General features: G+C 49.3%; 1 protein-coding gene and 2 non-coding genes across 6 annotated transcripts in view; 1 reads left to right on the top strand and 2 right to left on the bottom strand.

The window, feature by feature from the left end:
- CLCN5 (chloride voltage-gated channel 5) overlaps window positions 1–21271 on the bottom strand; it is a 120836-nt gene that overhangs the window by 24558 nt on the left and 75007 nt on the right. For 2 of the 4 annotated variants that reach the window (XM_029067374.2, XM_029067375.2), the window contains exon 3: window positions 3533–3687. In XM_029067374.2, coding sequence (XP_028923207.1) covers window positions 3533–3687 — 155 coding nt within the window. Of the gene's footprint in view, window positions 1–3532; window positions 3688–15646; window positions 15653–16305; window positions 16456–21271 lie in introns of those variants that run through there. The other 2 variants (XM_029067377.2, XM_029067378.1) reach the window with 2 other exon arrangements.
- On the bottom strand, window positions 4765–4902 carry LOC114813033. The gene has a single exon (XR_003760644.1). It is a non-coding gene; the product is annotated as a small nucleolar RNA SNORA7 (small nucleolar RNA).
- LOC114813055 lies at window positions 9424–9561 on the top strand. Its single transcript, XR_003760667.1, has one exon. It is a non-coding gene; the product is annotated as a small nucleolar RNA SNORA7 (small nucleolar RNA).

Below are 21271 nucleotides of genomic sequence, written 5' to 3'. Positions count from 1 at the left end.
CATAACTATTATTATTATTCATTTTCCCATAGACTTACATGGTATAGGTTAGAATTTATTCTACAACTTCTGGAAAACTAGTGTAAAATTTCTTCATGTGGCAGGTACTGTTACAAAATTATGGCATTTATTAAGTGCTTGCTATTTGCCAAGCACAGAACTGAACTCTGGGGGTAGATTCGCTCATTCAATCATATTTATTGAGCGCTTACTGTGCGTAAAGCACTGTACTAACTGCTTGGAAGAGTAAGATAATAACAACAGACACATTCCTGCCCACAACGAGCTCACAGTCTAGAGGGGGTAGATACAAGTTGATTAAGTTGTATAGAGAAGCAGCATGGCTTAGTGGAAAGAGCATGGGCTTGGGAGTCAGAGGACCTGGGTTCTAGTCCCAGCTCTGCCACTTGTCTGCTGTGTGACCTTGGGCAAACCACTTAACTGCTCTGTGCCTCAATACTTCATCTGTAAAATGGGAATTATGACTGGGAGCCCCACGTGGGACAACCCGATTACCTTGTATCTATCCCCAGTGCTTAGAACATTGGTTGGCACATTGTAAGCACTTAATAAGAATAAGAATAATGTTGGTATTTGTTAAGCGCTTACTATGTGCAGAGCACTGTTCTAAGCGCTGGGGTAGACACAGGGTCATCAGGTTGTCCCACATGAGGCTCACAGTTAATCCCCATTTTACAGATGAGGTAACTGAGGCACCGAGAAGTGGAGTGACTTGCCCACAGTCACACAGCTGACAAGCGGCAGATATGGGATTCAAACCCATGACCTCTGACTCCCAAGCCCGGGCTCTTTCCATTGAGCCACGCTGCTTCTCTAACAAATACCATAATTACTATATTGTTAAGTCCCTGCTCCACAAGGGGCTCAGTCTAAATAGGAGGGAAAATGGACACAATTTTACCGATGAGCAAAGAGGCCCAGAAAAGTTAAGTGACTTTCCCAAGGTCACACAGGAGGCAAGTGGCAGAGTGAAAATGAGAATCAAGATCCTCTGACTTCCAAGCCTGTGCTCTTTCCACTAGGTCACGATTGTTTCATCTTAATGAAACAAATTCGAACCCTGACATTCCAATGCTGACTAAATAACTTGTAATATGATTACAAATCGTGGCAGGAAGCTGCAGAAGCAGAAGCTTGTTCTGCTGACGGGGGTGGTGGTTTTCAACTGTAGTGAAGAATTTATGCCACTTACATTGAAGAACAGTCTTCCTTTTGTCTTCACAAAATACCTTGGAGCGGGCCAACTCCTTCTCAACACCTCTTCACACTCGCTCCCTCGGGGTCTTCTTTATTCATTTTTATAAATTGATATTGATTTTTAAATTGATGCAAATCCCAGCCGGTGGTGAAAGCCCTTAATTTGCCCCATTCTGGCGTCTCGTATTGTCGAGGCATCAATCGCTAACTGTACGTATCCCCGGATTGTATCCATCACGGAGGGCCCTTAGCCTAGGATATGCCTGTACTCCCTAACCAGCTGGGCACCCGAAGAGAAGGAGTGCGGCCTAGTGGAAAGAGTCTGGGTTTAGGTATCAGGGGACCTAGGTTCTAATCTTGCCTCTGGGTTCCAATCTCACCGTGTGACCTTGAGCAAGTCACTTCACTTTTCTGGGCCTCAGTTTCCTCCTCTGTCAAATGGGAACTCGATACCTGATCTCCCTCCTACTTAGAGAGCGAGGCCTGTGGTCGACTGTGCCCGACCCGATTATCTGTTTCTACCCGACACTTAATCCAGAATTGGGCACGTAGTAAATGCTTAACAAATACTCCAATGATTAATTTCATTAGTAACCCGGTCTGGTCAAGGCCCGTCCTTCCTACCGTGTCTATGAGAACGTCGTGAGGGATGGAATCAGACCTAATAGAAATGATCTCCAACTTGTGCAAAGTGCATTTTTAAAAAGCACCGATGACAATAATAATAATAGCGATGGTATTTTGTTAAGTGTTTACTATGTGGCAGGTACTATAATAAGCGCTGGAGTGGATAGAAGCAAATTGGATTGGACATAGTCCCCGTCCCACGTGGGGCTCACAGTCTCAATCCCCATTTTCCAGATGAGGGAACTGAGGCCCAGAGAAGTAAAGCGGCTTGCTCCAAGGTCACCCGGCAGACAAGTGGCGGAGCTGGGATTAGAACCCATGACCTTCTGACTCCCAGGCTCGTGCTCTATCCGCTACACCATGTTGACTGACGCAAATAACGCATTCATGATGCAAAACACCACCAAAAGACAATATGCTCAAGGTAAAGAAAATATTCTAGCACCGGGTCAAATTCAAACGCCCAGTTCTGCCATCGTGTGTGACTGCGTTATATGTCTTGACTAGAACCCTGTTAGGGAGCGTTCATCCAACAATATGAACTTATTTGGATACAGTATGACACTGTATCAGAAGAATAATTTGCACGTGTAGGCATTACAGCAGGTGGTTTCTTTAACGTGGCAATTCCCACATTTGGGATGGACTGGTGGTAGATCTTTTTAAAATTTTTTATGCTTTTTTAATGGCATTTGTTAGGAACTTGCTACATGCTAGGCACTGTACTAAGCGCAGGGGAAGAACCAAGCCATTCAGGATGGGCACACGCCCTGGCCCACACGGGGCTCACAGTCTCAACCCTCATTTTACAGATGACGGAAGTGAGCACAGAGAAGCAAAGGGACTTGTCCAAGGTCACACAGTGGCGGAGCTGGAATTAAAACCCAGGTCCTTCTAACTTCCAGGTCCTTGCAAACGCTTACTATGTGCCAGGCACTGTCCTAAGCACTGGGGTAGATACAAGTTGATCAGTTTGGTCACAGTCCATGTCCCACATGGGGTTCACAATCTTAACCTCCACTGTATAGATGGGATGCCTGAGGGGCAGAGAAGTGAAGTAACTTGCCCCAGGTCACACAGCAGACACGTGGCGGAGCCGGGATTAGAATCCAGGTCCTCTGACACCCAGGCCCGTGTCCTGACTCTGCCGCTAGGCAGCTGTGTGACCTCGGGCAAGTCACTTCACTTCTCTGTGCCTCAGTTATCTCATCTGTCAAATGGGGATTAAAAAACTGTGAGCCCCCGCGTGGGACAACCTGATCGCCTTGCACCCCCAGCGCCTGGAACAGTGCTTTGCACATAGTAAGCGCTTAACAAATACCACAATTTTATTTATTTTATTCCCACTAGGCCACGCTGCTTCTCAGATCTCAAAACAGTAGGTCGGCAGCAGTGATAAAGCATCGACGATTTCATTCATTCATCATTCATTCAATTATATTTACTGAGCGGTTATTATGTGCCAAGTACTGTACTAAGCGCTCGGGAGAGTACGATACAACAATAAACGGACACATTTTCACAATTAAGTTTGAAGCCTCTGGAAGCTAGAAAGGCCTGGAGACCCAGGTTAGGTCTGAAAAGTAGACCCTTCAAGGAAGGGAAAGACAGAGTGAGAAATTTATCCCATTTTCTCCCCGGCTCCCATCCCTCATCTCTGGGCGCGTGGCTGCCTCCATTCCCTTACCTCTCTGTGCCGGTCTCGGTCCCTGGATTTCTCCCTCACCCAGTCGATGGTATTGAAGTCTTCATAGGTTCCCACGCCAGGGATAGGCTCCTCGAAAAAATCCATCATCGTCTTACTCGTGCCGTTCATCCCTCCTCCATTGTACGTTGTGAACTCTGCGGAAGAGAAAACACACGTCAACGCTCCCTCCCCTCGCTTTCCGCCAACCGCTCTCTCAGAACCCCGGAAGGGCTTTAAGGTATATGTGCTGCTTGGCTGATATTTCATTCGGCAGATTTGCTCCAACGCATTCAGTCAACAGAGATGGGAGCTACAGCCTAGTGGAAAGAACAGGGGCCCGGGAGTCAGAGGCCGTAGTTCCAATCCCGGCTCTGCCACGTGTCTGCTGCGTGACCCGGGGCAAGTCACTTTGCTTCTCTGGGCCTCAGGTACCTCATCTGGAAAATGGGGAACGAGACTGTGAGCCCCACATGGGACAGGGATTGTGTCCAACCCAATTACCTTGTCTCTACCCCAACATTTAGAACAGCGCTTGGCACATAGTAAGCGCTTCACAGATAACACAGTTATCATTATCATTATTAGCACTCATTCCCTCGACAGTGGTCAACGCACTTCACCTTCTCTAGACTGTAAGCTCATTATGGGCAGGGAACGTGTCTGCTAATTCTAATTCAGTCGATCATTTACTGAGCACTTTACTGTAGGCAGAGCACCGTACTAAGAATTTGGGAGCGTACGATACCAACTCTGTATGTGGTACAACGATATTAGAACCCAGGTTCCCTGACTCCCGGGCCCGGGCTATTTCCACTAGTCCAGGCTGCTTCCCTTCCCATCACCTGTCTGCTGTGTGACCCTGGGCAAGTCACTTTCCTTCTCTGTACCTCAGTTCCCTCATCCGCAAAATTGAGATTCAATACCTTTTCTCTCTCCTACTTACCCTGTCAACCCCACGTGGAAGCCGATGACCTTGTATCTACCCCAATACTTAACACGTAGTAACAAATTGTCGTATGCTATCGAGTCGTCCCTGACCCCTAACGACTCCATGGACGCATCTCCCCCAGAACGCCCCGCCTCCATCTGCCGTCGTTCCGGCAGTGGATCCAGAGAGTTTTCTGGGTAAAAAGCCGGAAGTTGTTTACCACCGCCTCCTTCCGCGCGGCCAACTCGAGTCTCCGCCCTCGACCCTCTCCCGTGCCGCCGCTGCCCAGCACGGGTGAGTTTTGACTTGGAGCAGAAGGCCTTCCCCTCGCTAGCCACTGGCCAAGCCAGGAATGGAATGGGTAGGCCTCTCCTTGACTCTCCCTCCTGTAGCCGAGACCGGGAGAGTCCTGGAAACTCTCCAGGTGCCATCCTGAGAGGGGCCTTACCAAATACCGCAGTCATTATTATCAAAGCAGGACCACCCCTAGAGTAGGGCAAAACCGGGCCAAAGCAGCTAGGGCTCATCTCATAGGAAGTTCTGAGCTTCTTCTACATCATCATCATCATCATCATCATACTGTCTGGAGAAACAGACCCCTGGGAAGACCTTGCCATACTAAAGCTCAATACCAGAATTGCCAAGCTGAGGTCAAAAGAAGGAATAGGCATAATCATCTCATCATCACTGTGGTATTTGTTAATAACTTAATGTGGGCCAACTACCATTTTGAGGATTGGAATAGATACAATATAATCGTATCAGACAGAAGCCACGGTACTGCATTTGTACGGGGAGGAGAGAGAGAACTTTTTGTTTCCATTTAGGTCAAAACTACTAGTTCTAACAATGCAAGCGGCATGGCCTTGTGGAAAAAAGCCCAGGCCTAGGACTCAGACGACCTGGGTTCTAATCCCCATTCTGCCACTTGTTTGCTGTGTGATCTTGGGCAAGTCACTTCACTTCTCTGGGCCTCAGTTTCCTCGTTGTAAAATGGGGATTAAATCCTATTCCCTCCAGGGACTGCATCCAACCTCACTATCTTTATCTTCCTCAGAGCTTAGTACACAAAAGCATTTAAATGTCATGATGATTACGATGATGATTGATTATTCTTCTAATACCATGACTAGTACTAATAGGAAGAAAGACAAATGGGGGAAAATAAAGCTTAGGAGCAGAGAAAAGGCAAGAAAAGTACAAGGCACTGAAACAGTCTCTGGAAGAGTTCATGGTGATTCTATCGAGCTCATTGTAAAACCCAAGAACTACTTTTTTTTAAGAGAACTACATGGACACTAACAGTCTTTAACCTGCAGGCTGAAACGATGCATATTGAAATTAGAATTTTACATTGAATAATAATAATAACGGTATTTGTTAAGCACTATGTGCCAAGCTCTGTTCTAAGCACTGGGGTAGATACAAGATAATCGGGTTGACCCACGTGGGCTGACCGTCTTAATCCCCATTTTACAGATGAAGTAACTGAGGCACAGAGAAGTTAAGTGACTTCCCCCAAGTCACACAGCTGACGAGTGGCGGAGCCGGGATTGGAACCCTCTACCTCTGACTCCCAAGCCCGTGCTCCTTCCACTGAGCCATTAAAGCACTCTCCTACAGGCTGATTTTTCTCAGGGTTCTCAGGTCAATCAACCTATCATCAATCATGGTTCCTGAGCAGGTACTGGGTGCAGGGCACTGTACTAAGTGCTTGGGAGAGTACGATGTAACAGACTTGGTAGACATGTTCCCTGCCCAAAGTGAGCTTCCAGTCTAGAGGGGGAATTTGCTAGGGAAGGTCCTGGGTAGTGGTATTCCAGATTTTGTGTGGAGAAAAGAGTCGAAACACACGGCGGTTCAAATTGGCCTGCGTTACTTTCTTCTCCTGACTTTTGAAACCGAGCTGCTCCTATTAGAAAAGATCAATTAGACCAATCTCACGCATCTCTAATTTTCAGTTAAAAACTTACACTCTCAGAAGCAACTCAATTTTTCTAGAGTGGATTCACTTGATCTGAGAAACTGCAGACCACCTCCACGGTACGGTTCCTCTGCTCCCGTGCATGAGACGCAGAGCACTGCCGGCAGAAATGCAGATACCTCATCCATCACAATTTCAACCTCAACTGCTTTAACTGTGCCCTTTCCTCCACCTGGCAACATTATTTCACCGTCCTTATCGACTCCCAGGACCATTACCACCACCAGTTATTTCAGATGCTTAACTCCCTCCTCAGATCCCCTTCGCTCTCCCTCATCTCTTGTCCCCAGTGACCCGGCCGAGAACTTTACTGAGGAAATTGAAATCATCAGGCGTGATCCCCCTCAAACCTCCCCCGGTCCTGTCCGTCTTTCTCAGCACCCTCTCCTGCTTCCTCTCAAAATCTACCCGCTCCACCTGTGCCTCTGACCCAATGTCTTCAGATCTTATCAAAGCACTTTCCCCCTCCCTTAACACCACCTTCAACTGTCGCTCTCCAATGGCTCCTTCCCCACCGCTTAGCAGCCCGGCACAGTGGATAGAGCAAGGGTCTGGGAATCATAAAGTCCCGGATTCTAATCCTGGCTCCGCCCCTCGTCTGCTGTGTGACTTGGGGCAACCCATTGCCCTTCTCTATGCCTCAGTTCCCTCATCTGTAAAATGGGGCTTGAGACTATGAGCTCCATACGGGACAGGGACTGTGTCCAACCCGATTTGCTTGTATCTACCTACCCCCAGGACTTAGTACAGTGCCCGGCATATAGTAAGCGCTTAACAGATACCATCATTATTATTATTCAAACACGCTCACGTCTCCCCCGCGTAACCCCGCCACCCGCCGGCCTTGACCTCACCGCTCCCTCTAGTTATCGCCCCATCTCTCTCCTACCATGCCTCTTCAAATTTCCTGAGCGAGTTGTCTGTACCGGCTGACTCCGCTTCCTCTCTTCCAACTCTCTCCCCTCCTATCTGGCTTCCACACCCTTCGCTCCACAGAAACTGCCTTCTCAAAGGTCACCGGTTATCTCCGTCTTGCTAAATCCAACGGCCGCTACTCCGTGCTAAATCTCCTCGACCCCTCGGCTGCCTTTGAGGCTGTGGACCACCCCCTTGCTCTGGAAACATCATTTAACCTCGGCTTCACCGACACCGTCCTCTCCTGGTTTTCCTCCTCTCTCTCTGGCCGCTCATTCTCAGTCCCTTTGCCAAGCCTCTCCACTGCCTTCCATTCCCTAACTGTGTGAGTTCTGGGTCCCCTTTTGTTCTCCATCTACACCCACTCCCTTGGAGAACTCATCCGTTCCCATAGCTTCAACTATCATCTCTACCTTTCCAGCCCTGCTCTTTCTCCTTCTCTGTAGTAATGCATTCCCTCCTGTTTTCCGGACAACTCTGCAAATCTCAAACAGAACTCATCTTCCCAACCAAACCCTGTCCTCCTCCTGACTTTCCCATCACTGGAGACATGAGCACAGTCACCCTCCCTGTCTCGGAAGCCTGTAATTTTGGCATTTTCTTTGACAATCCCTCTCACTCAACCCACCTAGTCAATCGGACACCAAGTCCTGTCGATTCTACCTTCACAACACTGCTAAAATCCGCCCTTTCCTCTCCAGCAAAAATGCTATTAGGTTGCTCCAAACACTTATCCTTGGATAATCATACTTGAATGATATGTCAATATAAAAATATCTATAGATAATATACTAGCATAACGCACTTAGATTATATGTAGACCGTGAGCCCAGCATGGCACAGGGATTGTGTCTCACCTGATTAACTTGTATCTACCCCAGTGCTTAGAACGGTGCTTAACATATAGTGAGGGCTTAAATAATAATGCTGGTATTTGTTAAGGGCTTACCATGTGCAGAGCACTGTTCTAAGCGCTTGGGTAGATACAGGGTCATCAGGTTGTCCCACGTGAGGCTCACAATCTTAATACCCATTTTACAGATGAGGTACCTGAGGCACAGAGAAGTTAACTGACTTGCCCACGGTCACACAGCTGACAAGTGGCAGAGCCGGCATTCGAACCCATGATTTCTGACTCCCAAGCCCGGGCTCTTTCCACTGAGCCACGATTACTACTCTCTTATTCTGCTTGACTTCTGCCTCAGCCAGCTTGCTGTCTCTCCCCACTCCAGTCATTCAGTCGTTTGTTAGGATTTACTGACCGCTTTACTTTACTTATCCTGTCCCATCCTGACTACTATATTAAGCCCGTCGATGAGACTGTAAGCCCGTCAAAGGGCGGGGACCGTCTATCTGTTACCGATTTGTCCATTCCAAGCGCTTAGTACAGTGCTCTGCACATAGTAAGCGCTCAATAAATACTATTGAATGAATGAATGAATGAATATCAGCCTTCTTGCTGACCTCCCTGCCTCCTGTCTCTCCCCACTCCAGCCCATTCTTCCCACTGCTACCCAGATTTCTTTTTTCTTACAAAAACGTACAGTCCGTGATTTCCCACTCCTCGAGGACCTTCAGGGGTTGTCCATCCACCTCCACCCCAAACAGAAACTCCTTACCATTGATTTTAAAGCGCTCGCTCGATCACCTTGTCCCCTCCTACCTTATCTCTTCATTTTCTGTCAGGTTCACTTTGCTCCTCTAACACGCCGTACTTTGATCTCGTTTATCTCACCACCCGACCCCTCGCCCACGTCCCGCCTCTAAGGAGGGACTCCCTCCCCCTTGCTATCCCACAGATGATCGCTCTCCCCGACGGCAGAGCCTTATTAAAAATCCCATCTCCTCCAAGAGGTCTTTCCCGACTAAGCCCTCGTTTCCCCTTTTCCCAGCCCCTTCTGCATCACTCTTGAACTGGGATTTGTATCCTTTATTCACCCCACGGCACTCACGTACGTATCCATAATTTAAATGAATGTCTGTGTCTCTCTCTAGACCATAAACTCCTTGTGGGCAGGTAACATGCTTACCAACTGTGATACTGCACTCGCCCAAGCACTGAGTCACCTCTCAGGGTCGCACCCGGAGAGTTTCCAGTCCTCTACCGGTCTCGGCTATGCGAGGGAGCCTCAAGCCGAGGCCTACCCACTCCATTCCTAGTTTGGCCAGTGGCTAGCGAGTGGAAGGCAATCTGCTACAAGTCTAAACTCACCCAAGCTGGGCAACAGCGGCACGGGAGAGAGTCGAGGGCGGAGGCTCAAGTTTACCGCGCAGAAGGAGACAGTGGTAAACGGCGTCCACATTTTTACCGAGAAAACCCTATGGATCCGCTACCAGAACGACCGAAGAGGGAGAGCGGGGCGGTTCTGGGAGAGATGTGTCCGTGGTGTCGCTGTGGGTCGGAAACAACTCGACGGCATAAGACGAGACAAGCACCGAGTACAGTGTTCTGCTCACAGTAAGCGCTCGGTAAATATGAGCGACCGGAATAACGTCACGATGGAGATTTTTTGGGTCCATCTGGAGGAAGATTGTACCTTCACCTCTAATTCAATCAGCAGTGGGGATCCCAAAAGAGAGCTAATCAACAGACCTCAGGATAGAGGAAGGAGGAAGAACAGAGGTCAGTGACTCTATTCCCCGATCGCTTGCGGTCTCTATGAGTAGTAAGCCAAAGTCCTGCTCTGGGACAAAGTGGTCTGACCGGGCGTCGGAGACTGATCCGTAGAGCGGGGAGAGTACTTGAGCTTGCACAACACACGAGAAGGGCAGTCGACTGGAAGCGGTGAGAGATTTGGGGGCCAGGGAGACGAACCAGTTGTCACCGGAATCCAGATGAGCTGAGAAATGGAGATCCAGAAGAAAAGGCGGCCAAGTCTGCGCTCCCAACGGTTCTGGAGCTCATCAGTGGCAAGACTTCTTCCCTGCGCTCGAGGAGCTTACAATTTTCGGGGAAGGCGGACAAGAAAATACTAATAGTGAAGCAGCGTGGCCTAGTGGAAGGAGTACAGGCCTGGTAGTCGGAAGACCTGGGTTCTAATGCAGGCTCTGCCACTTCTGTGACCTTGGACAAGTTCCTTTACTTCTCCGGGCCTCAGTTTCCTCATCTGTAAAATGAGGATTAAATCCTACTCCCTCCTACTTAAACTGTAAGCCCCAGGGGGGACAAGAAATGTGTCTGACCCGATTAGCTTTCCTCTACCCCAGCGTTTCGTATAGTGTCTGGCACGGAGCACGGGCTTAGCGAAGGCCATGATAGTGAAAGGAGGAGAAAGTGTGGCACACAGAGCCCAAGGGGTCCGGCAGCAGCGTGGCCTGGCAGACAGAGCATGGGCCCGCGAGTCAGAAGGACCTGAGTTCTAATTCCGGCTCTGCCACTTGTCTGCCAGGTGGCCTTGGGCAAGTCACTTTACTTCTCTGAGCCTCAGTTCCCTCATCTGTAAAACAGGGATGAAAACTGAGAGCCCCACGTGGGACAGGGACTGTGTCCAACCCGATTAGCTTGGAGTTACTCCAGGGCTTAGTCCAGTGGCTGGCACACAGTAAGCGTTAAACAATACCATTAAAAAAGAAAAGGCGCATCGTGTTGCCGTGGGGCAAGGAATAGGAAGCGAGGGATTCTGTAATCTTCTGGGAAATCCCGCACTCAGACCAATTCAGCATTCCTTAGTTAGGATGACAATGAGAATGCGGTGGTGAACGTAAGCCCGTCGATTAGACTGTAAGCCCGTCAATGGGCAGGGATTGTCTCCATCTGTTGCCGAATTGCACATTCCAACCGCTTAGTACAGTGCTCTGCACATAGTAAGCACTCAATAAATACTATTGAATGAATAACAGGGCTGACCCTCCTTCTTCGAAGATTACTACACGTGGCTTTGAAGATGTCCAGGTGATCTCACAACAACAATTAATGAACCAAAAGACCTTTTAAATATTTTCCAAGGAAAGCCAATAAATTTGAGGGCTACTCGCTTAATCCCTAAGTGAAAGGGAGATAGAACTATATATATTTTTTTTAGACACCAGCATTTGCTTCTAGGGTTCCCCAACCCCCCAAACAGCCTCTTGACAAATAATAATAATAATTGTGGTATTTGTTAAGCACTTACTATGTGCCAGGCACTGTCCTAAGCACCGAGGTAGATACAGGTTTGTCAGGCTGAACACAGTCCCTGCCCTGCATGGGGCTCACGGTCTTAACCCCCATTTTACAGATGAGGTAACTGAGGCACAGAGAAGTGGAGTGACTTCCCCAGGGTCACACAGCAGACAAGTGACGGAGTAGGGATTAGAACCCAGGTCCTTCTGACTCCCAGGCCCGTGTTCTACTCAACTAGGCCACGCTTCTAGACTGTGAGCCCACTGTCGGGTAGGGACCGTCTCTATTTGTTGCCGAATTGTACTTTCCAAGCGCTCAGTACAGTGCTCTGCACACAGTGAGCGCTCAGTAAAGACGAGTGAATGAATGAATGCTGCTTCCATTGAAGATGGAGCCTACATGCATTTTCTTTGGCAGCGGTTCCTTAAAGAACAATAAAAGTCAAGTTAATACCCTTTGAAAAAGATCTGTGCCCTAAAACCAAATGCTGTCTCTCTGTAGCTACCAACTCTGTCACATTGTACTCTTCTAGGCGCTTAGTACATACAGTTCTCTACCCAAAGTAAGCGCTCAATAAATACCACCGATGGAAACCCTTAATCCTTCAGTAAGACATAATAATAACGTTGGTATTTGTTAAACGCTTACTATGTGCCGAGCACTGTTCTAAGCGCTGGGGTAGACACAGGGGAATCGGGTTGTCCCTCGTGGGGCTCACAGTCTTCATCCCCATTTTACAGATGAGGTCACCGAGGCACCGAGAAGTTAAGTGACTCGCCCAAAGTCACACAGCTAAGTGGCCGAGCCGGGATTCGAACCCATGACCTCGGACTCCAAAGCCCGGGTTCTTTCCACTGAGCCACGATGTAATCGATGAATCGATGGTACTGAGAGCCCACTCTGTGCAGAGCCCTGTCCTCCACCCTTGGGAAAGTGCAATGCAGTCGAGTTGAAAGGAGTCTGAATACTGCTAGGTTTTGAGAAACTTTTCACGTACTGTTTTTCTGCCCTTCCCACCGGTCAAATGATGAAAGGGAGCTAAATTCCAGGCACCTGATTTAGAATTCGACTTGCAGTTCAGTAAGGATTCAAAGCTTACCTGAACAGGAAGTACGATTACAGGTACAGGGTAAAGGGAACACAAAGAAATGCTAGAGAAGAAGCAAAAAAAAAAAAAAAAAAAAAAAGAAATTGCTGAGAATCATCACTGATGAGAAACAGCGTGGCTCAGCGGAAAGAACCCGGGCTTGGGAGTCAGAGGTCATGGGTTCGAATCCCGGTTCTGCCACTCGTCAGCTGCGTGACCGTGGGCAAGTCACTTCACTTCTCTGGGCCTCAGTTACCTCATCTGTAAAACGGGGGTTTACTGTGAGCCCCACAAGGGACAACTTGACTACCCCGTATCTACCCCAGCGCTGAGAACAGCGCTCTGCACACAGTAAGCGCTGAACAAATAGCAACATTATTATAAGCTACAGTCAGCACTAAGGGAAAGAGTCAGAAGTCGAGAACAAATTCCTAGAATAAGCCCAGATGGAATACAAACTGTTCTCCCCCTTTCCACGAATACTTTTTCCTATATCTTAAACAAACTACTATTGGGAGAATTTCTTCCCAAATCCTTGCTCGTTAATGTAAACGCAAACATTCAGTCCACTCCCTCGCGAACGCTTTCCCCAACTGGAAAGGGGGTGATTTCTGATCTCCTCCTTTCCTCTCAGTACCAAAAAAAAAGAAGTGTCCCCACCAAACGTAGCTCCTCTAAATGAGCAAACTATTGCCTATACGGCGCATTTCAAAACACGCTGCTCCAAGATGGTAAAGTCTACCAGGAAAACCAAAACAGCACCGGGCAATTCTACTCAACCAGAAGCGAGTTATCCACTGGCTTAACACTCGAACGCCCGCGAATCACGACCTACTTCGAACTACCTGTCGGCTGCGAGCGACCTGCGCGGATGGCTTTAAAGGAATCAGCGGTATTTATTGAGCGCTTACTGTGTGCAGAGTGCTGTACTCAGCGCTTAGCTTTAAAGGGGGCTGGGAGGGACACCGGCCTAGAAGGAAATGCAACACGTGATGACCAATCTGTCCGTCGTACTTATGGCGGGCTTAGGATGTGCAAAACACTGTACGAAGCGCTTGGGATAGTACAGTTCGGCGCAGTTGGGAGACATTTTGCCCCGCCCATGACGTTCTGGGTTCTAATCCTGACTCCGCCACTTGTCTGCTGTGTTGAGACTTTGAGCCCATTGTTGGGCAGGGATTATCTGTATCTGTTGCCGAACTGTACATTCCAAGCGCTTAGGACAGTGCTCTGCACACAGTAAGTGCTCAGTAAATATGACCGAATGAATGATCTTGGACAAGTCACTTCAATTCTCTGGGCGCCCGGGCTTGGGAGTCAGAGGTCATGGGTTCGAATCCCAGCTCTGTCACCTGTCAACTGTGTGACTGCGGGCGAGTCACTTCACGTCTCTGTGCCTCAGTTACCTCCACTGTAAAATGGGGATTATGACTGTGAGTCTCACGTGGGACAATCTGATGACCCTGTATCCACCCCGGTGCTTAGATCAGTGCTCTGCACGGAGTAAGCGCTTAACGAATACCAACATCAGTATCATTATTATCTGTAAAATGGGGATTAAGACTGTGAGCCCCGTGTAGGACTCCATGATCAGGCTGTATCTACCCCAGCCCTTAGTACTGGGCCCGGCACAAAGTAGGTGCTTAACAAATATCATTCATTCATTCGGTAGTATTTATTGAGCGCTTACTATGTGCAGAGCACTGTACTAAGCGCTTGGAATGGACAAATCGGCAACAGATAGAGACAGTCCCTGCCCTTTCACAGGCTTACAGTCTAATCGACAGTCTAATCAACTCCCCGGCCCAGCTCCGCCACAAAAAAAACGAGTTTCCAGTCCAGAGGGATCCACGGAGACCAGCACAGGAAACACGTTAATAATAGATCTACTGCCAGGAACTGCAAAGCCAATACGCTACTGTGTCTGCGGCACCCCAGCTGCAAATGATGCGAACGCGAGATGTTTCGTCACCAGCCTCTGGAGATGTGAAATCAGTCCTTTGGCGATGAGTCCACAGGGAGCGATTTTCTGACGAGCAGGCGTTTCCGACGATATCCTATCCCCGGGGGGCTTCTCCGAGACCCCTCCCATCAAATTGGGCCATTTTCCTGCAACGGTCTCTTTGGGCCAAGAAGAGGAAAAGAAGAGGAAAGCCTGTTTGACTTGAAACTCGGGTTTGACGGGGATAGTCCCGCTGTGATCACCAAAACGCGGAGCTGTGATAGGAGACTCTCTCAAATTCCCGCTGGGGAAGGAGATGCACAAGAAAGCTCAGCCGTCCCCTCTGATTTTCCCATTTTACTGACTCAAGGAAGCCTTAATCCACCGAGGCAGCTTGCTGGCCAAAGGGGTTTCTCTGCCCAGATGACCAACTGGAGGTTTCAGCTTCCCTCCCACCCCGCGTCTCACCTTGAGATCATCCCTTCCCATGTCGAATAAGGGGGAATGGGTGTCGTCGCAAGAAATTCCAACCAATTCAGCATTTTTAACCATGATCGGGTTAAAAAAAAAAAAAAAATCAGCTTTGCAGGTTGGTCAAATGAACAAACCTTTCTATATTTTCAAAGTCTCCCCTGAAAATGGGGGGGGGGAGGGGAAATAAAGAATTAACCCAGGCTGGGTTTTTCGTTTTTTTTTGGACGGGGGAGGATTTTTGAGGGAGGTTGGCCACAGTGGGGAGAAGGCAGGTGCACGGACAGTTGAGGACGTGGGTTCCAATCCCGGCTCTGCCACCTGTCTGCTGTGTGACTTTGGCTGAGCCACTTAACTTCTCTGGGCCTCCATTACCTCATCTGTAAACTGGGGATTCAGACTGTGAGCCCCTCGTGGGACAACCGGAATCACCTGGTATCTACCCCAGTGCTTAGAACAGTACTTGGCACACAGTAAGCGCTTAACAAATACCATCATTTTTATTATCATCATTGTTACGGGGCTCTCACCCTGCCGGCCCCTGCCTGGGCCGGCCTTCGGAAGGGTCGCCCGGGGTGACCGGGCCAAAGACAGGGTGGGCGTGCGGAGTAAAAAGACGAGAAGGCAGGACGGGGGGTGGAGAGGATTCTGAAACCAATCGCCTTTGCTGACCTTTCCAGGTCACCTCCCATCCCTCCCACCCCGTGCCCCCCAAGAAATTGGCTGCAGAAAGAACATGCCCTCGCTGTCTTGGGTTTGCAGCTGCTCCATCTGAGATCGGAGGCAGGATGCTTCATGCCCGGGCTCTAAATGAGCCAAGACGGGCAGGCAAGGAGAGCGGGAGGGAGACGGGCAATGGGATGCGGGGGGAGAGATCCGTTCTCTCCCCGTCCCTCTGCTCCTCCCCCTCTCCCTTCCCCTCCCCTCAGCACTGTGCTCATTTGTCTATATTTTTATCACCCTATTTATTTCATTAATGAGGTGTCCATCCCCTCGATTCTATTCATCGTGATAAGGTTGTCTTGTTTTCGTCCGTCCGATCAGACCGTGAGCCCGTCACTGGGCAGGGATGGTCTCTATCTGTTGCCGAATTGTCCATTCCAAGCGCTCAGTCCAGTGCTCTGCACATAGTAAGCGCTCAGTGAACACGATTGAATGAACGAACGGACCTGCACCGAGAAGGACGCTCCCGGGCCCGGTCCACGCACCCCGCTCGCTCTGCTCCCTGACAGTCAGCTCTCCGCGGGCTCTAGAAAGGGGGGGAGCGGCGGCTTGAGCCCCGTCTCCAACGCCCCGCTCCCCCCGGCAGCACAATCCACTCTGCGCTCAAGGCGATTCACTCACCTTTCCTCGCCGCAGTCATCTGCGCCGCTCTTGCGCAGAACCCTCCGCAGCCTACACGGGGGTGGTCCGAGGGCACGCATCCGGACCCCGGAGCCCCCCTCCTCCCGGCCGCCCCCGCCTCTAGTCACTGGTGCGAGGGAGTCCCCGGCCGCATTCCTCTTCTGGAGGCATCGCCCACTCCCCTCGCACTCCGGCGCTGATGTCACCGGCCCTGTCACATGATCCGACCCTTGGACCAGCCTTGGGAAAGAGAGGATTTCAACTAGGAGCCTTAAAGATGCAGTCTCATTCAAGGGCTTGGAAACGCGGGTGGGGGAAACCAGCGGGGAATCTGCACCCCAAAACCGCCTCCGGACTCCAGTCTCCCCGGACAGACAACTCGGGAGCTCAAGGAATCTAAACAGATACGTGCAGTTAAAGCCTTCTGCAAAATACCGCAAAGCATCTTGCAGGGATTTTCAAAAAACACCACGTGGACTCGTGAAAATCAACCGGCCCAGTGGAAAGGGCACGGCTCCGGGAGTCACAGGACCTGGGTTCTAATTCCAGCTCTGCCACCTGTCTGCTGTGTGGGCAGGTCACTTCACCCCTCTGGGCCTCGGTCACCTCACCCGTCAAATGGATTAAGACCGTGGACCCCATGTGGGGCTAGGTCTGCGTCCAACCTGATGAGATTGCATGTACTGCAGTGCTTAGCACAGTGCCTGGCACAAAGTAAGCGCTTAACAAATACCTTGAAAATAAAAATCTCAAGGATGCACTTTGGTCAGCAACTGGAGCTCAAGGCATCCAACTAGGTAAATGAAGGTGGCAAATGCAGTTAAAATTTTGATTTTTTGCCAAATAATTTCGGTGACTTTCAAAGAACACAATGGGACATCGAGAAGAATTATAGAAGCAGCGTGGCTCAGTGGAAAGAGCCCAGGCTTGGGAGTCAGAGACCATGGGTTTGAATCCCGGCTCTGCCACTTGTCAGCTGTGTGACCGTGGGCGAGTCACTTCACTTCTCTGTGCCTCAGTTACCTCATCTGTAAAATGGGGATTAGCTGTGAGCCTCACGTGCGACAACCTGAAGACCCTGTATCCACCTCAGCGCTTAGAAGAATGCTCTGCACATACTAAGCGCTTAACAAATACCAACACTATTACTATTATTATTAATTTCATCCATTCATTCGTCCAATCGTACTTATCGGATGAGGACAATATAACAAGAGACACATTCCTGCCCACAGCGAGCTTACGGTCTAATAATACCCATCATTAATAACAGTACTAGTGTTTGTTACGTGTTTACTACGTGCCAAGCACTGATCTAAGCCCTGGGATAGATACAAGGTAATCACGTCGGACACAGTCCCTGATTCACGTGGGGCTCACACTCTTAATTCCCATCAGCGGCTTAGAACAGTGCTTGACAAATAATAAGCGCTTAACAAATACCATTATTATTATTATACAGATGAGGGCACTGAGGCCCAGAGAAGTGAAGTGACTTGTCCAAGGTCACACAGCAGACAAGTGGCGGAGCTGGGATTAGAACGCATGTCCTCCGACTCTCTTGGGAGAGTACGACACAACAACAAACAGACACAATCCCTGTCCACAACAAGCTTACAATCTGGGGGCGGGGGGAAGGAGCCTCACAGTCTTAACCCCCATTTTACAGATGAGGCAACAGAGGCCCAGAGAAGTGCTTTGCCCAACGTCACACATCTGACAAGTGGCAGAGCTGGGATTAGAACCCCAGGTCCTTAGGATTTCCAGGCCTGTGCTTTATCTACTAGCCCACCTAAATAATAATAATAATAATAACAATAAAAATAATAATAAAACTGTTGGTATTTGTTAAGTGCTTATTATGTGCATAGCACGGTTCTAAGCGCTGGGGTAGATACAGGATAATCAGATCGTCCCACATGAGGCTCACAGTCTTAATCCCCCTTTTACAGATGAGGGAACTGCGGCACAGCGAAGTGAAGTGACTTGCCCACAGTCACACAGCAGACAAGCGGCGGAGCAGGGATTCGAACCCATGACCTCTGACCACGCCCGGGCTCTTTCCACTGAGCCAGTTTACCCAATGCTGGGAAAAGGGATTTTATTCATGATCATGATAAAATAATAATAATAATAGTATTTGTTAACCGTTACGTGCCAAACACTGTACTAAGCACTGGGGAAGATACAAGATAATCAGGTCCCACATGGGGCTCACAGTCCAAGTAGGAGAGAGCACGGGTTTTGAATCCCCATTCTGCCGATAAGGGAAGTGACACCCAGAGAAGTGGACGGATTTGCCCAAGGTCACAGAGCAGACAAGAGGAAGAGCCAGGATTAGAACCCAGAGCCGCTGCCTCCCAGGTTCCTGCTCTTTCCATTAGCTTACGCCGCTTCTCAAGCCCCCACAGCATAAACTGAGCCTTCGGGGCCTTGTTTCTGGGCCTCAGATCCACTTCCTAATCACAAGGCAAAAGTGAAAACGGCTGCGGCCTAAGATGAAAGAAACCTGTCCTATCATCATCATCATCATCATCCTAACGGTGGTATCTGTTAAGCGCTCACTATGTGCAAAGCGCTGGGGGATCAGGTTGTCCCACGTGGGGCACACAGTTTTAATCCCCATTTTCCAGATGAGGTAACTGAGGCACAGAGAAGTGACTTGCCCAAAGTCACCCAGCTGGCAAGCGGCGGAGCCGGGAGTCGAACTCACGACCTCTGACTCTCCAGCCCGGGCTCCTTCCGCTGAGCCACGCTGTGGCTTCTCGATCATCATCTCGACCATCGATCCGGCAATCCCGCCGGCTCTGGACGGGGCTTCGCTCCCCCAATCCTCCGAGAGTCCTCTGTCGTCCGGGGCTCCGAACAGTCTTACGATTAGCCCTGTTCCACCGAGCTGAGATTCAGAGCTTTCTTGCTAGGCTGTAGGCAGAGAGGGCAGAGATCGCGTGTCCTCCCCTAAATCGCTGAGCAGAGTGCAAAGGCTCCACAGATACTATCGATCGATCGATCTGCGCAGAAGGGGAAACTGAAAGTAAAGGCAGTTCTCAGACTTCAAACGCGATTTCTCTCAGGGCCGGGATTCGGCGCAAATGTCTGGCGACCCAGTTTTACCAGAATTATTATAATTATTATTACCGTGGTATTGGTTAGGCACTTTGCATCAAGCACTGCTCTAAGTGCTGGGGTAGATACAAGTTTCATAACGATAACAATAATAATGATAACAACGGTGGTATCTGTTAAGCGCCTACTATGTGCAAAGCACTGTTCTAAGCGCTGGGGGGATACGAGACGATCAGGTTGTCCCACTTGGGGCTCCCAGTTTTCAATCCCCATCTTACAGATGAGGGAACCGAGGCGTAGCGAAGTGAAGTGACTTGCCCACATGGGGCTCCCAGTCTTTACAAAATTAATTACCCAGAATTGTGTCGGCGATAGATTATGCGTGAATAATGTAGCTAAATTGATGAATTTAGATTGCAAAGAGTAACCAATCAGATTTACAGAGAAGCCGCGGGGCTCAGTGGAAAGAGCCCGGGTTTGGGAGTCAGAGGTCATGGGTTCGATTCCCGGCTCTGCCACTTGTCAGCTGTGTGACTGTGGGCGAGCCGCTTCACTTCTCTGCGGCTCAGTTACCTCGTCTGTAAAATGGGGATTAAGACTGGGAGCCCCACGTGGGACGACCCGATGGCCCTGTATCTCCCCCAGCGCTTAGAACGGTGCTCTGCACACAGTAAGCGCTTAACAAATACCAACGTTATTATTATTGAGCGCTTACTGTGTGCAGAGCACTGTACTAAGCACTTGGGAGAGTACAGTATAAGAGTTGGTAGACATGTTCCCTGCCCACAGCGAGCTTACAGTCTAGAGACAAGCAATGATATCAACAATTATCTAAATTAAAAATACAGTACCCCTGAGAGAATTGGACACATCGCTTCTAGAACCTACCAAAGGTCTAGTTTTAGTTGCTCTAGGATTGTGTAGTTTCAAGGTTACCCAGAGCCTGGGAAGCCAGAAAAGCCCCCTCACATACGCATTCCTAGGGAGACAACGTGGCTCAGAAGAAGGCGCGCCGGCCTGGGAGTCAGAAGACCTGGGTTCTAATCTCTTGGAATTCCAAGCGCTTAGTACAGTGCTCTGCACTTAGGAAGCGCTCAATAAATACCACTGAATGAATAACCTCAGTTCCAGCACTTCCTCGCTGTGTGCCCTTGGGCAATTCATTCATTCATTCAACAGTATTTATTGAGCGCTTACTATGTGCAGAGCACCGTACTAAGCGCTTGGAATGAACAAGTCGGCAACAGACGGAGACGGTCCCTGCCGTCTGACGGGCGCACAGTCTCATCGGGGGAGACGGGCAGACGAGAACGATGGCGGTAAACAGAGTCGAGGGGAAGAACATCTCGTAAAAACAGTGGCGACTAAATAGAATCGAGGCGATGCACATTTCATTAACAAAATAAATAGGGCAATCTGCTTCCCTGCTCTGTGCCTGAGTTTTTTCATCTGCAAAATGGGGATTCGATACTTGTCCCTCCTACCTATTACTGTGAGCCCCATATGCGACCTGATTATCGTGTGTCTACCACAGTACAGTGTCTGGCACATGGTTAGCGCTTAAATACCGTTACTATTAGGGCTAGAGAAGGCGCTACGGTAGGACTATCGTTCTGATCCACCGTTCAGGAGGAATGGCGTTAAGGCGAGTGCGAGGCGTTTGGTTATGTGTTCAGCCAGCACGGCCTTAACCGTGTTTCAAATCTGGAGGTTAAGAATAAAGTTTCTGGTTTGTAAATGCACACCTTGCCAAAGGAGGAGAAAAGGAGGAGGAGAAAGGTTTAGCAAATACACCACTGACCGAATATCAGTGATTGGAAAATCCTGGAGAAGACTGTACCACCCTAAAGAGGGTATTTCAAGGCCTAACCAGCTTACCGTTGGTCATAAAATAGTTTAA

The sequence above is a fragment of the Ornithorhynchus anatinus genome, chromosome 6 (genome assembly GCF_004115215.2).
Source record: "Ornithorhynchus anatinus isolate Pmale09 chromosome 6, mOrnAna1.pri.v4, whole genome shotgun sequence".
Classification (NCBI taxonomy): domain Eukaryota; kingdom Metazoa; phylum Chordata; class Mammalia; order Monotremata; family Ornithorhynchidae; genus Ornithorhynchus; species Ornithorhynchus anatinus.
The sequence above is the reverse complement of the archived record's forward strand: the minus strand, read 5'-3'. Positions and strand labels throughout refer to the sequence as shown.